The 13,521-nt window shown below is 55.6% G+C and overlaps 4 protein-coding genes across 4 annotated transcripts; 2 read left to right on the top strand and 2 right to left on the bottom strand.

Moving 5' to 3' along the window:
• Positions 1 to 301: 301 nt before the first annotated feature.
• CABS01_14364 (uncharacterized protein) lies at positions 302 to 2,376 on the top strand (the record flags this gene model as incomplete). Its single annotated transcript, XM_060547703.1, has 2 exons — positions 302 to 365; positions 452 to 2,376. The coding sequence occupies 2 exons, from the start codon at positions 302 to 304 to the stop codon at positions 2,374 to 2,376; spliced, it is 1,989 nt and encodes a 662-aa protein (XP_060393410.1).
• A 538-nt stretch (positions 2,377 to 2,914) lies between these two features.
• CABS01_14363 (calcineurin-like phosphoesterase) lies at positions 2,915 to 5,254 on the bottom strand (the record flags this gene model as incomplete). The annotated part of the gene is made up of 2 exons (XM_060547702.1): positions 2,915 to 4,899; positions 5,059 to 5,254. 2 exons carry the CDS (start codon positions 5,252 to 5,254, stop codon positions 2,915 to 2,917), a joined length of 2,181 nt encoding a protein of 726 aa, XP_060393409.1.
• A 3,570-nt stretch (positions 5,255 to 8,824) lies between these two features.
• CABS01_14362 (uncharacterized protein) lies at positions 8,825 to 9,481 on the bottom strand (the record flags this gene model as incomplete). Its single annotated transcript, XM_060547701.1, has 1 exon — positions 8,825 to 9,481. One exon carries the CDS (start codon positions 9,479 to 9,481, stop codon positions 8,825 to 8,827), a length of 657 nt encoding a protein of 218 aa, XP_060393408.1.
• A 1,301-nt stretch (positions 9,482 to 10,782) lies between these two features.
• On the top strand, positions 10,783 to 13,285 carry CABS01_14361 (aconitate hydratase; the record flags this gene model as incomplete). Its single annotated transcript, XM_060547700.1, has 2 exons — positions 10,783 to 10,896; positions 11,033 to 13,285. 2 exons carry the CDS (start codon positions 10,783 to 10,785, stop codon positions 13,283 to 13,285), a joined length of 2,367 nt encoding a protein of 788 aa, XP_060393407.1.
• Between the last annotated feature and the right edge of the window lie 236 nt (positions 13,286 to 13,521).

Raw genomic sequence — 13,521 nt, 5'->3', positions numbered from 1 at the left:
ACGGGACCGTTAAAGTGCCCCCGCCATCTGCTGAGCGAATGCTCATGGAGAGGCGCTTTTGCAAGCTTTGCAGGGGCCAACGGTGGGACGGTACTAAGCCCATGGGACGATTTGGCGCGAAAACAGCTGCTGGGAGAAAAACTTTATGTGGGACCTCAGCCCACGTTCGGTTCCGATCAGCGACAGACGGTTCAGCGCTGGGGTCATCACAAAATATTGAAATTCTGGGAGGCTGCCGACAACCTTTCCCCTTCTCTCAACTGTCTCCAAGAGGTTGTCCCTACTCTATCAATCACCCAAGATGAAGCGCAAGGCTAGTTCACGAATCGACGACAAGAGAGCGTCCAAGAAGAAGACCAAGACGAGTTAGCCATCCCTACAACAAGCTCAGCTTTTTTTCCTTGCCCCGATGTCGTCACTAACACCGAACTTTCTTTCGCTCCACGCGCAGCTCTCTCGGCCGATGTCGCAAAGTCGAGATTCCGCAAGGGTCTCTTTGACAAGAAGGTTCACGACGCCTACACGAAGCAGTACGCCGAATCGAGTCCCTACAAGCACTCCGTCATCGACGGCCTCGTCGACGACGCCCTCCTGCGCTCCGTCCGCGACGAGATTCGCGAAAACGTCTCCTTCACCCCGAAAGAGACCGACATCTACAAGATCCACCAGTCGGGCGACCTCGCCAACCTCGACGGCCTCGACGATGACGCCCTCGCCAAGCTCCCGAGCCTGCTGTCGCTCCGCGACGCAATCTACTCTGAGACTTTCCGCGACTACGTCTCCCACATCACCGGCTGCGGACCCCTGAGCGGCCGCAAGACCGACATGGCCATTAACGTCTACACCCCCGGCTGCTACCTCTTATGCCACGACGACGTCATTGGCAGCCGCAAGGTCAGCTACATCCTCTACCTCACCGACCCGGACACGCCATGGAAGCCTGAGTGGGGCGGCGCCCTGCGCCTGTTCCCCGTGCTCGAGCAGGAAGGCAAGGACGGCGAGATTGCAAAGACGCCCGCGCCGGACCACTCCAAGGTCATCCCGCCCGCGTGGAACCAGCTCTCCTTCTTCGCCGTGCAGCCCGGCGAATCCTTCCACGACGTCGAGGAGGTCTACCACGCCGGCACGAAGGCCCAGCTCGAGGCCGAGGGCGGCCGCGTCCGCATGGCCATCTCGGGCTGGTTCCACATCCCCCAGATCGGCGAGGACGGCTACGTCGAAGGCGCCGAGGAGAAGCAGGTCAAGAACTCGGGGCTCATGCAGCTCCAGGGTAACCCGGACCAGCACGACACACCGCAGGCGCGGCCCGTGAAGGTGGACAAGCCCAAGGCCAGCCTCGAAGGGTTCGATGAGGCTGGGCTCGAGTTTCTGCTAAAGTACATTGCGCCGACGTACCTTACCCCGGATACCCTGGAGCAGATCTCGGAGCATTTCGAGGAGAACTCGAGCATCACGCTCCCCAACATACTCTCGAAAAAGTTCTCCGCCAGGCTCAGGGAGTACATCGGATCCCAAGAGAGTGCCGACCACACCCTCCCAGATAACGACAGCGAGGCCATCGAGAAGAAGTCTGCGTGGCGCGTCGCCCGTCCCCCGCACAAGCACCGCTTCCTCTACCAGCAGCCCGCGGGCGCCGACGAGCTGCGCAGCGCGCAGGAGGAGAACCCGCTCACGGAGCTGCTCGACCACCTGCTCCCCTCGCGGCAGTTCCGCGAGTGGCTGCAGGTCGCCACGGGCACTGTCGTGGAGAGCCACGAGTTCCTCGCGCGCCGGTTCCGTCGCGGGCAGGATTATACCCTGGCCACGGGCCACGATGGGAAGCCCCGTCTCGAGTTCAACCTCGGAATTACCCCGTCCAAGGGCTGGGGTGACGAGGAAGAGGAAGAGGAGGAGAAGCCCGAAGAGGAAGAGCAAGAGGAGGCAAAGCCCAACGGAAAATCATCAAAGAAGCGCAACAAGGGCAAAGGTAAAGCCAGAGCCGAGCCCGAGCCCGCGCCAGAAGAAAAAGAAGACGAAGAAGAGACAGAGGTCGGCGGACACGAGGTCTACATGGCGGGCGACGACGGCGAAGAGGACGAGGACGCGGCGATTTACAAGTCGTCGGGCGACGACGACAACATCCTCTTCTTCCAGGCCGCCGCGTGGAACAAGCTCACGCTCGTGCTCCGCGACAGCGGCACGCTGCGGTTCGTAAAGTACGTCGGGCGCGCCGCCAAGGGGGACCGGTGGGACGTCTCGGGCGCGCTCGATATCGAGGATGAGGACGAGGAGGGCGCGAAGAATGGTGGTGGTGGTGTTGATGACGGGGAGGAGTCCGAGGAGGAGTGGAATGGGTTCTCCGATTCGCCTGCTGCGCAGACGAGCGATAGCGACTGAAGAGTTTGGCCCTGATACGTTGTGTGGGTGGGTGTATACACACGTAATGTACATCTCGCCTGATGTTTTGGTTTTAGGGATTTACACGGCTAGACACAAAAAGTTATGAGTTACAATACATGATTGTCCCAATCGCAAACCTCATCCCTTGTGTTGACATGATGACATAGCCTGGACGATAGGCGTAAGCCTGGATGATGGATATGACAGACGTTCAAAAGCCCCTTGCCAGGACAGTACTGGTGCGATTCGATTCGCAAAGATGCTATAAAAGAAACACGAAGATGTGAATCTACTAGCAACTCGAATTTCCTACAGCTGAAAAGATAAAAATAAAAACTCATAAGATTCCGCTACCCTTTGCCCATGCGCCCCCCATAAAACGCCTCTGTTTCTTTCAAATACAAAGTCCTTGCCCATATGACGAGTTCCAAAAAAGTCTAGCAAATGCTTATAATGCAGCTTGCGACGACAAGAACTAATGACCAGTGCATCTCGCGCGCTTTCTAGCTCTCATGCTCTCTGTCTCAATCGTCCTCTAAAACTTCTTCAACTTCTTCTGGGGCACCGTCTTGATGAACGCATGCTTTAAGAAATGCAGCCACACCTTGTTGTGCTTCTTCTTCTTCTTCTTTCCACCCTTCTTACCCTTCTTGCCTTTCTTACCCTTCTTCTTCTCTGTTTCTACATCTTCATCTTCGTCATCTTCATCGTCGTCGTCTGCGTCGTCATCATCCTGCTCTTCGTCTTCAACCACTTCCTTCTTCTCGTCTAATGACTCTTCTTCTTCTTCTTCTACGTCTTCTACGTCGTCGTCATCGTCTTCGAAATCCTCAGCAAGTGCTTTTCCTTTGCCCTTCTTAGCATTCTCCTTGGCGATGCGGTTCGCCAGCTTGACGTAACTGCGAACGGTCAAGTCTGATAGCTTGTAAATCTTGTCGGTAAAGGTACTGTATTCAACCTCGAACGCAAAGGGGCGCGGCTTGGGCTTCTTGGACTTGGGATCCTTGTCCTTGTGGATGCCGTCACGCCACTTGTTCCCAGATGCGTCCTTGCTTTCGTGCGTCATGTCGTTGTTGAGGTAGGTCAGGTTTGCAAAATACTGGGTGTATCCAAGGAGGGTCAGTGGCTGAGGTGCGTAGGCTGGGCCGGGGCCGGTGCCTGCAGGCGGCGGCTGAGGGATGACCAAGTTGGGGTCCTTGGGTTTTGTCGGCTTCTTTCCCTTTTTGCCCTTGTTGCCCTTCTTCTTCTTCTTGGCGGCGTCGATTTCGCGCTTCAATTCTTCGTGAACGGGATCTTCGTCCGACGGGAGTGCTAGAGCGGGCACAGAGTTGGTGAACGAGTCGGTCCAGACCGCAGCGTCCTCGAGGCCGGAAATGTTGTACTCCACGACACGGAGCGTGGGGAAGTAGTTGGGGACGATACTGGGGCCGACGAGAGAGAGGTGGTATCGCTCTGCGTACTTGCCGCCCAAGTCCTTTCCTGGCTTCTTCTTTTTCTTCTTCTTGTCCTTCTTGCCCTTTGCATCCGACTCCACAGTGTCTTCCTCCTCGAGAGCCTTCACGTTGACAGCTGGCAACTTTGCCCAGCCTTCCCGCAATTCTGTGAGATAGTCCTGTGCCGATTGGATTTCGAGTTCATCCTCAAAAGCTTCGCGCCCGACGTCGTCGTCTGCCGCGAAACCACCCAAGATGTTGATGTCGATCTCCTTGGTATCGTGTACAATGAAATGATCAATATTCATGTGGCCATAAAGCGAACCAACAACAACATCCCGATACTGCTGCATCCAAAGGTTGTACTTTTGCCAGCAGGTTTCATCCCAATTCTTCTTGCTGTCGGTCCGGGCCGGGGGCACGTGGCCCATGAGGATGGCCTTCATGCCGCGTTCGCGGAGGAACTCCAGCTGCACGCGAAGCCATTCCATTTGCTTAAAACCTGGCTCGGACGGCTGTTGGCAGTCGTCGACACCGGCATTTCGGTCGAAAAAATACAGTGTGTTGAGACTGAAGACGGCGAGCTTCTTAGGAATGACCTCGGTGTAGAACCAGCCTCCAAATTCGAAAGAGTGGCGTTGCTCCTCGGGGATGAAGCGCTTCCAGATCTCGGCATAGTATCCTAACCACTTATTGGGCCCTGGCAGGAGGATATTGTGCGGTAGAATGTCATTGTTCCCAAATGTCGGAATGACAGGCACGGCCATTTTCGAGGAGTCTTTCGGGTCACCAAACGTCTCCGCAAACTTGTCGGCGATCCATCGATTTGTGCCGAGCACCTGGCCCGGGCTACGAGGAATGCTCTCATCGCTGTCGTGGCGCGCAGAGTCGCCAGTCCAGATGACGAAATCAATGTCGTCTACAATATTCGCGGCGATCCAGTCAAAGGTCGCGTTGACGAGGGAAGATGGCGTATCGCAGTCGGAGGTTTCTGCGCCATAGTAGCCGGCGGGTCCATCGCCAGAATGGCACGCGACGCCTTCTTCGGTAGATGAGTGGGTTTTGTAGAATTGATCGGGGTGAAAGTCTACGAGGGCACAACAGTTATTAGCATTTGGTGTCGTCCCACGTCAAGCACCAAGCAGAGAGCGGTTCGCCTCATGCGCCTTGCCTGAGCGTCGCGACTGCATTTCTGCCATGCTGATCGTAACGCCCGTGGGTGTCGTCGGGTAGCATCCAAACGTACCAGTAATGTGTAGAAACTTTCCACTTAGACGTCGAGATCCTTCTTGTGCGACTGTTTCTGCGACCTCTGAACCAATGACGATTTGTTGGTGCCCGCTGGCGACAGGTGTTGCAATGACGCCATGCAGGAACAACTGCTGGACCAGGGCGAGCTGCAGAGGCAGGGCGGCGCCCACTATTGCGGGTAAAGACCGCATTGCTGGGGAGGAGCTGAAGAGGCGCGCGGTACCTGGTTCGATGTTTCTATGGTTCTGACGCACGCAGGCACGGCAGCCGGTTGAAAGGGTGATGATGTTGTTTGAAAAAGAGAAGACACCGTCGCAACGGGGGGGTTCGGAGAGACTGAAAGTGGGAGTGAGAAAGAAGACGGGGGCCAATTCAAGGTTATTAAGTCATGATTTTCCCTTGGCCGAGCTTTGGCTGTCCCCGTAGAAAAATAAATGGAAGCGCGAGCGACGTCTGTCTGGATCAATGGACAGGGTCTGTCTGACTTGGTTTGCTTGGCTTGGCTGTGGCCGTGACCTGGACTTTTTTTTCCAGGGCTCCAGGGCTGGGGCGAGGCGGTAAGCAGGGGACTGGGCAGCTGGAGTGTTGCTGGAACACCACCTTTGGGAATGCTGTCAGACGTGAGCGGTAAGGTACAGATATGTGTGAGCGTGAAAGCGAGAGCATCCGTACCCAAGGTATAATACACGATGACACCGTTGGAGACTGAGAGAAGAGAGGGAGGGCGCAAGGGTCCACGTCACAGTTACAGCTCTTGGGAACAACCCAGCTGGTCAACCTTGCTTCGTAGGCGAGTAGGCACCCGACTGGACGTAGGGAATCGCGGCTGGTAGGTGACCCTGAATAAATAACACCGGCTGAACTTGAGGGGTGATCCTCCCGCACGCCAACCGCCTGGCTTGCCGTGCTTGCGTTAAGTTGATGGTCGGTTTTTGCAAGTGGGAAAGTGATGATGTCCGGTGGCGTCCAATGGTTGCATGTCCCTGCTGACTGACGGCTGGGCAGGGGGAAAGAAAAGTCGGTGATGGTGGCACTGGTGAGAAGGAGGCAGCATCAACAACCAACAGGTGCCCCTTTTCTGTCTGAGCCCGGGAGGAGCATGACTTTTAATGTACTTGTCCGCTCCTTCCGACGACCACAACGTGTCCTGGTGTTGGCATCTCATGCCTTTCACTGCCACGACTGCCTCACACGACGATGCAGCAAGGAACATGATTCCCCGCCTTCCCTTTCGTGTGCGTTGCAACTTACCTTACTTACATGCACGCAAGTCGCTGGAAACACCGCAAACAAGACCATCAAGGTCCATGGCCGACCAGAGGTGAAACCCTCACTGGATGATTATCATCCCGAGTCCACCCCCCATCTCCATTCTCCATCCAGATCTCCAGCACTAATCCACGGAGCACGATGGCCAGTCCACAAGGCTGAAAGCTTCAACCTCCAATCCGCAGCCAATCGAGCTGCAGCACTCCAACACGTGTGTTTTTTTCCACGACACCCACTGCCCATCGAAACATCATGGGCTGAGACAACCACCCCATCCCGCGATACTCCATCACTGCATCAGCGAGGTTGCCGCCTGGTAGCGCCGCACACGAGCCAGTGCCGAGTGCTGAGGCGTCCTAGGGCCTCTGACTGTCCCCCGTGGACCACCTGCTACCTATTCAATCCTCGGATCCTCCCCCTTGGAGCGTGGTACCTAGACGTCGTCAGACTGAGAGTGTGACCGTCAATATGCACAAAAGTCCATAATGCCTCATCCTGGGGTGGGCTGGTTGGCGCGAGTCAATCCGGCACTTACTCCAACCCGTCGCTTGATCTGCCCGCTCCCCATCGTGGGGCCGCGTGATACCCCGATATACCACATACCCATGGTTTCTCAAAGTGTTCTACATCTCGTCCTCCTGGAAGTGCCAAGGTAAATCCTTCATGATGCATCTCCAGGCAGGTCGTTGCGACCTTCAGTCAGATATCATTGTAGATTCGGGCCGTGTCTGGTCCCCTGCTGACACCTTTGCGCTGACGTCATATCTAAGAGAGCCGTCAAACTCTCGCTCTCATGTTTGCTGGTTGATCCCTTGCGCTCGGTTTAACATAGAGAGATGCTGACGGAACAGAATGTTTGAAATGCAAATGAAGGCTCACCGCATCACATCACATGCACTCGTGTTGTAGGGAGCTGCATAGTCACTCTCATGCGGTGTGTTCCCCTCAGATGGTCAGTTGACTGATTGTCGAATTCGATCCTTTTTAAGGGGTCCTGTCAACCTAGCGGCAGGACGAATTTGAGGTTGAGCGTGATTGGATTGGATTCCTGAAGACCAGTTCTGTGAGTACGTACTGTCGTGCCATGCCCACGTGACCTCAGCAGATCTCAACAGCTGGCACCGCCTGGCTGCTGGATGTTCGGAATGTGCAGATAACGTGACCAGCAGTCCTGCGTGGCAGACAGTGAATGAAGCAGTACGCAAGGCTGATGCACGGTGTTTATAGAAACCAGGATAGACATGGCGATCGGAAGCCTCGATAAAGCGCCCCAGACTGAGAAATTTGATAGAGCGCTTGCTCGGTGAGAAAAGTCGTAGAAATTCTCGGACGAGTCGGTCTCCTGTCGTTAGTGATTGTCGTCATGGCAAGAAAACACCACGATAGCATCATCTAGCGATGTCCTCCTGGCCAACCACGAACAGTGTAATAAGGGCTGATTACACGGGATGGCCGAGGCAAAGCCGTAAAGGGTAGCAAAGCGCCGCTGCGCCGGTCCTTGCGGAAGATGGCCGTAGCCTCTCTGGGAACCTTAGGAAGCCGCGATTGATGGAAAGGGCGGGGGGCCGCTTTTTGTAGTATCGCAGAGCAATCAGCATCGTGAGGATGTTAAGCGACAAGCTCGGGCGTGCACTCGGGTCTTGGGGGGTATCGCCTATCATATCTCCTGCGACGACCGAGGGCGAATCCGGAACTGCGAGCTGGTCAGCTTGCGACCGAAGGCTTTCCGAGGCAGTTTGAGCTCCACTACGGCGGACGGAAGCACCAGAATGAACAGGGGGCTTGAATCCGTATATCCACAGAAGGGGAAAGCAATGGAGGCTCGTCCCACGGTCCCACGGTCCCAGCCTCCCAGATTCTCCACCGGGAGAAGGGCCCCCCACCAAAGGAGGAGACACCCCCGGCCGCCGGCCCCCGGTTTTGCAGGCTTGAGTGAAATAAAAATTGCGCCAAAACAATGTCTCCAGACCAGAAAATTTTGGTGATATTGTAATTGCCCCTGATGATTGGATGCCGCAATCAGCGCAGACCCCAAACACCCGAGGTACCACTCGTTAGTGCGAGGGAGACAGGTACATGATAATGGCGACATGAGGACACCTGAACAGGAGTTGCCGCACGCCACAGGTTACAGCTGTCCCGTGGAGTCTGGACTCGTGATGCCCGGATTGGAATCGCAATGAACCGTTTTCCTCCTCCTGTGCGGGACTTTCCTTCTCCCATGCCGGTAGCATAGTTCTTTTGGATCGAACTCGTGTCGCGGGGTCGGTGAAACAGTCTCAAAGATGCGAGGCTGAACCTGATGTTGTCGTCTTTAGCTGGACAGACAGAAGTACCTAGGCCTTAGTAAGGAAGTACCTTCAATCTGTAGCCGTCCTGCGCGCTGCTGCCCGCCGCTGAACTGACAGGAACCTAGCCGGCTGGACGGGACCTCTAGATCAACAGTAAGGTAGCAATGTCCAATCACCCAATGATAGCCGTGTACAACAGTATCAGGTATCTTCCAGCGGCAAGAGTTTTTGGGACATGACTCTGGCTTCTGCAGCCCTGGACGAGATGCAGACTGCATTGCAAAAGTCTGAGACGAGGCCCTTGCGACGGCAAAATACAGTACTCCGTACGCCCTCAAGATCTTTGATTTCTCCGCATGGAGCTGTCCTGGCTTCCCTGGGCTTGTCCTGGTCGTGTGCGATGGACGTCGTCCAGCCGCGTGGGGAAGAAACGGAGAGCCTTGTTGTGGTCGCCCAAAGTCCGGATATCCATACCGTGACACAGGAAGAAGAAAAGGCCGGACAGGCGGGTGGTGGCCGGCGTTGTCGGGTGAGGCAGCAAGTATCGAGTATCCGTCGGTACCTCAAGTATGCGTGGTAGGGAACCTGACTCCAGGTACAAATCTTCACATGTGGAGGCAACGTGAGTGTCGCAGACTCGCAGCCAGTGGCCGTGTGGCTCAGTGCTGCAGCAGCGGTAGCCCCGGGGTCTGGAGGGAGCACACCCGTCTTTATGGGGATTAGCCTCGTCTCCGGGCGGAACCTGACATGAGACGGACAAAGTCCAGTCTGTTCACTCCTGCCTCTTGATCGGCCGTCTTCGTGTGTGATGGATGAGCGTTCGGGCGGGCGGTCGGACCAAGGTAGAGGTAGACACATGCTGTCAATTGAATTGTGCATAATGCTCCCGTTCTCATAGCAATAGACCAAAGTCAAGACGGATGAACGGGACTGTGACCACATTCCAAAGGCCAAGAATTGGGGTAACGAGTTGTATCAACGAGCTCCGGGTGACGGCATGCAGTGCAAACAGATGTCGTAGGAATGTTTATCAGTGACGTTTTTGCACCTCGACTCCTTGCGCTGGGCGACTTGCTATTCGCCATTCGCCCTTGCCGGACGCCGTATCCGACCGCGGTACTTGGTATTGTTCTTGTCATGTCTCGCGTCATTGGTCTCTTTGCAGATGCCTGTATTTGGCCTTTGCCTCCGTCTCGATCATGTTCACCAAACCAAAATCAGTTCCCTGTCGAGGCAAATCAGTCAGCGGATGGACATTGTTCAAGTACCTACGTAGTAGCAGTATCGTGATGCGATGGAGATTCATATGAAATTTGTGCGCGATAGAGAGGGGCCGGTCGAAACAGCGATACAAATGCAAAGGTCGTGAGCGAGGGGGGATAGCAGAGGGGAGAAAAAGAACTCGAGAAAAGGTACATGTGGCTTTGGACAGGGGTGTTTACCTCTGAGCAAAGAGCAGTTGCGGTGCAAGGTCTCCGCAATGCAGCAGGGAACACCGCGATACGGAGCAGGGGAAATGGGACAGAATGGGGGGTACTTTCGGAAGGTACTTTCCTGAGGTCGTCGTTGTTCCCGTGAAAGTGAAGAAAAGCAGCCCCACTCCAGTCCACTGCTGCTCTTTGCTGCTGAGTGAAAAATAATCCAATCTCGCTGATTCGTCCGTTGGCCCGTCGTCGCCTTCGTCATAGCCGAGGAGGCCCACCTTGGCCGACCCTGTTCCTCAGTACCTTCTCCACAGTCCACACAGCAGCGCGGCAACCAGACGGCCTGCGCCCATTTTGAGCCGAGCACGCACCGTGGCCACCCCCCAAAAGCTGCCGCGGAAAGAGCCCAGAGCGAGGTGAAAGAGGGCAAAAGTGAGTGTGATCCGGAAAGAAGGTGCGAGGATTTTTTACTGCCACCCCCATCCGGAAAGACCTAGGCCTGGCTTGCTTTGCCGCCTTTCTTCTAATACTTGACCTCCTCGTCGGAAATTCTCTCCACCTTCTTGTTTTCTTCCTCTTAATATTCTTTTCCTTTCCTCCATCCTCACAAACAAAGTCCCTTGAACAGGCAAGGGCACTTGAGATATCTGTTGCGAGCTTCATCACAGCTCGGACAACTCTCCACTAAAGCTCAATTGACCAGTTTCATTGCTGCTTTCAGTGTCAACACCAATCATGTTGGCTTCACGACAGCTCCTGGGCTCTGTTGCCCGGAGCCGTACTGCCGCCAGTGCCCGTCTGGGACTGCGTGGCATGGCTACCGTTTCTGACTCTCCCCTTGACCGCAAGGTAAGATACTTCCCCCTCTAACGCTAGAAAACCGTGGTCTACGGTGTCTTCTGTCTGGACAGCATGGCCGGGTGCTTCTTTGGCATCGCGTACGTGTTTGCTCGACTTGACAAGGGTGCTGACTCGCCGAAAACAGGTCAAGCAGAACATCCACGAGGAGGGCAACTTCATCAACTACAAGAAGATGTCCGAGAACCTGTCCATCGTTCGCCAGCGTCTCAACCGCCCCCTGGCCTACGCTGAGAAGATTCTCTACTCCCACTTGGACGACCCTCACGGACAAGAGATCGAGCGTGGTGTCTCATACCTGAAGCTCCGCCCCGATCGCGTTGCTTGCCAGGATGCCACTGCTCAGATGGCTATTCTGCAGTTCATGTCTGCTGGCATGCCCTCCGTCGCCAACCCCACTACTGTCCACTGCGATCACTTGATCGAGGCTCAGATTGGTGGCTCTAAGGATCTTGCCCGTGCCGTCGGCATCAACAAGGAGGTCTACGACTTCCTTGCCTCTGCTTGCGCCAAGTACAACATCGGTTTCTGGAAGCCCGGCTCTGGTATCATCCACCAGATTGTCCTCGAGAACTACGCTTTCCCCGGTGGTCTTCTTATCGGAACTGACTCTCACACTCCCAACGCTGGTGGTCTTGGTATGTGCGCTATCGGTGTCGGTGGTGCCGACGCCGTCGATGTCATGGCCAACCTTCCCTGGGAGCTGAAGGCCCCCAAGGTTATCGGTGTCAAGCTCACTGGTGCTCTGAACCCCTGGGTCACTCCCAAGGATATCATTCTCAAGGTTGCCGGTATCTTGACCGTCAAGGGTGGTACTGGTGCCATTGTTGAGTACCACGGCCCTGGTGTCGACACCCTCTCTGCCACTGGTATGGGAACTATCTGCAACATGGGTGCTGAGATCGGTGCCACCACCTCCCTCTTCCCCTTCAACGACTCTATGCACAAGTACCTCACCGCCACCAAGCGTAAGGACATTGGTGACTTCGCGAAGACCTACGCCAAGGAGCTTCGCGAGGATGAGGGTGCTGAGTACGACCAGCTCATCGAGATCAACCTGTCCGAGCTCGAGCCCCACATCAACGGTCCCTTCACCCCCGATCTGGCCACCCCCATCTCCAAGTTCAGCGAGGCTGTCAAGGCCAACAACTGGCCCGAGGATCTCAAGGTCGGTCTGATCGGTTCTTGCACCAACTCCTCCTACGAGGACATGACCCGCGGTGCTGCCATCGCTCGCGACGCTCTCGACCACGGTATCAAGTCCAAGGCCATCTTCACCATCACCCCCGGTTCCGAGCAGATTCGCGCCACCATTGAGCGCGATGGTCAGCTTCAGACCTTCGAGGAGTACGGCGGTATTGTCCTTGCCAACGCCTGCGGTCCCTGCATTGGTCAGTGGGATCGTCAGGATGTCAAGAAGGGCACCCCCAACTCCATCATCTCTTCCTACAACCGTAACTTCACCGGACGTAACGACGGTAACCCCGCCACCCACTCCTTCGTCGCCTCTCCCGACATGGTCGTTGCCATGACTGTCGCCGGCAGCCTCCACTTCAACCCCCTTACCGACAAGCTCAAGGACAAGGACGGCAACGAGTTCATGCTCAAGCCTCCTTCCGGAGACTCTCTCCCCAGCCGCGGATACGACCCCGGCCAGAACACCTACCAGGCTCCTCCCGCCGACCGCAGCACCGTCAACGTCCAGGTCTCTCCCTCCTCCGACCGTCTTCAGATCCTGTCCTCCTTCCAGCCTTGGGATGGCAAGGATGTCAACGATATCCCCATCCTCATCAAGTGCAAGGGCAAGACCACCACTGACCACATCTCCATGGCCGGTCCCTGGTTGAAGTACCGTGGCCACTTGGACAACATCTCCAACAACATGTTGATTGGTGCCATCAACGAGGCCAACGGCGAGGCCAACAAGATTCAGAACTTCACTACCGGCGAATGGGACGCCGTCCCCGCCGTCGCCCGTGACTACAAGGCCAAGGGTATTAAGTGGGTTGTCATTGGTGACTGGAACTACGGCGAGGGTTCTTCCCGTGAGCACGCCGCTCTTGAGCCCCGTCACCTTGGTGGTCTTGCCATCATCACCCGCTCCTTCGCCCGTATTCACGAGACCAACCTGAAGAAGCAGGGTATGCTTCCTCTTACCTTCTCCGACCCCGCCGACTACGACAAGATCAGACCCGAGGACAAGGTCGACATCCTCGCCACTGAGCTCGAGGTCGGCAAGCCTCTGACCATGGTTGTCCACCCCAAGGATGGCAAGGCCTTCGAGGTCAAGCTCTCCCACACCTTCAACGCCCCCCAGATTGAGTGGTTCAAGAACGGTTCCGCTCTTAACACCATGGCCAAGTCCGCTGGCAAGTCATAAACGGACAATGTTACGTTAGCGATACGGGTCAGGGCGATATGTGGTTAGGCGGTGTAGGCGTACCTCTGTTTATTTAGCATGTTCTGGGGTGTCGGTCGGTATAACTAAAGTGTATGGCCGCGTTATGCCCTTTGTTTTGGTCGGGCAAATACCTCTGGGACTATTGTTTTTTCTATGTCATGTAGGCCATGATTTCCTAGTATGTACAAATTTGAAACGTTCAAACAAAATTTCAA

This window comes from Colletotrichum abscissum (genome assembly GCF_030869225.1).
Source record: "Colletotrichum abscissum strain IMI 504890 chromosome Unknown Scaffold_53.1, whole genome shotgun sequence".
In the NCBI taxonomy this organism is placed as follows: Eukaryota; Fungi; Ascomycota; class Sordariomycetes; order Glomerellales; family Glomerellaceae; genus Colletotrichum; species Colletotrichum abscissum.
The sequence above is the reverse complement of the archived record's forward strand: the minus strand, read 5'-3'. Positions and strand labels throughout refer to the sequence as shown.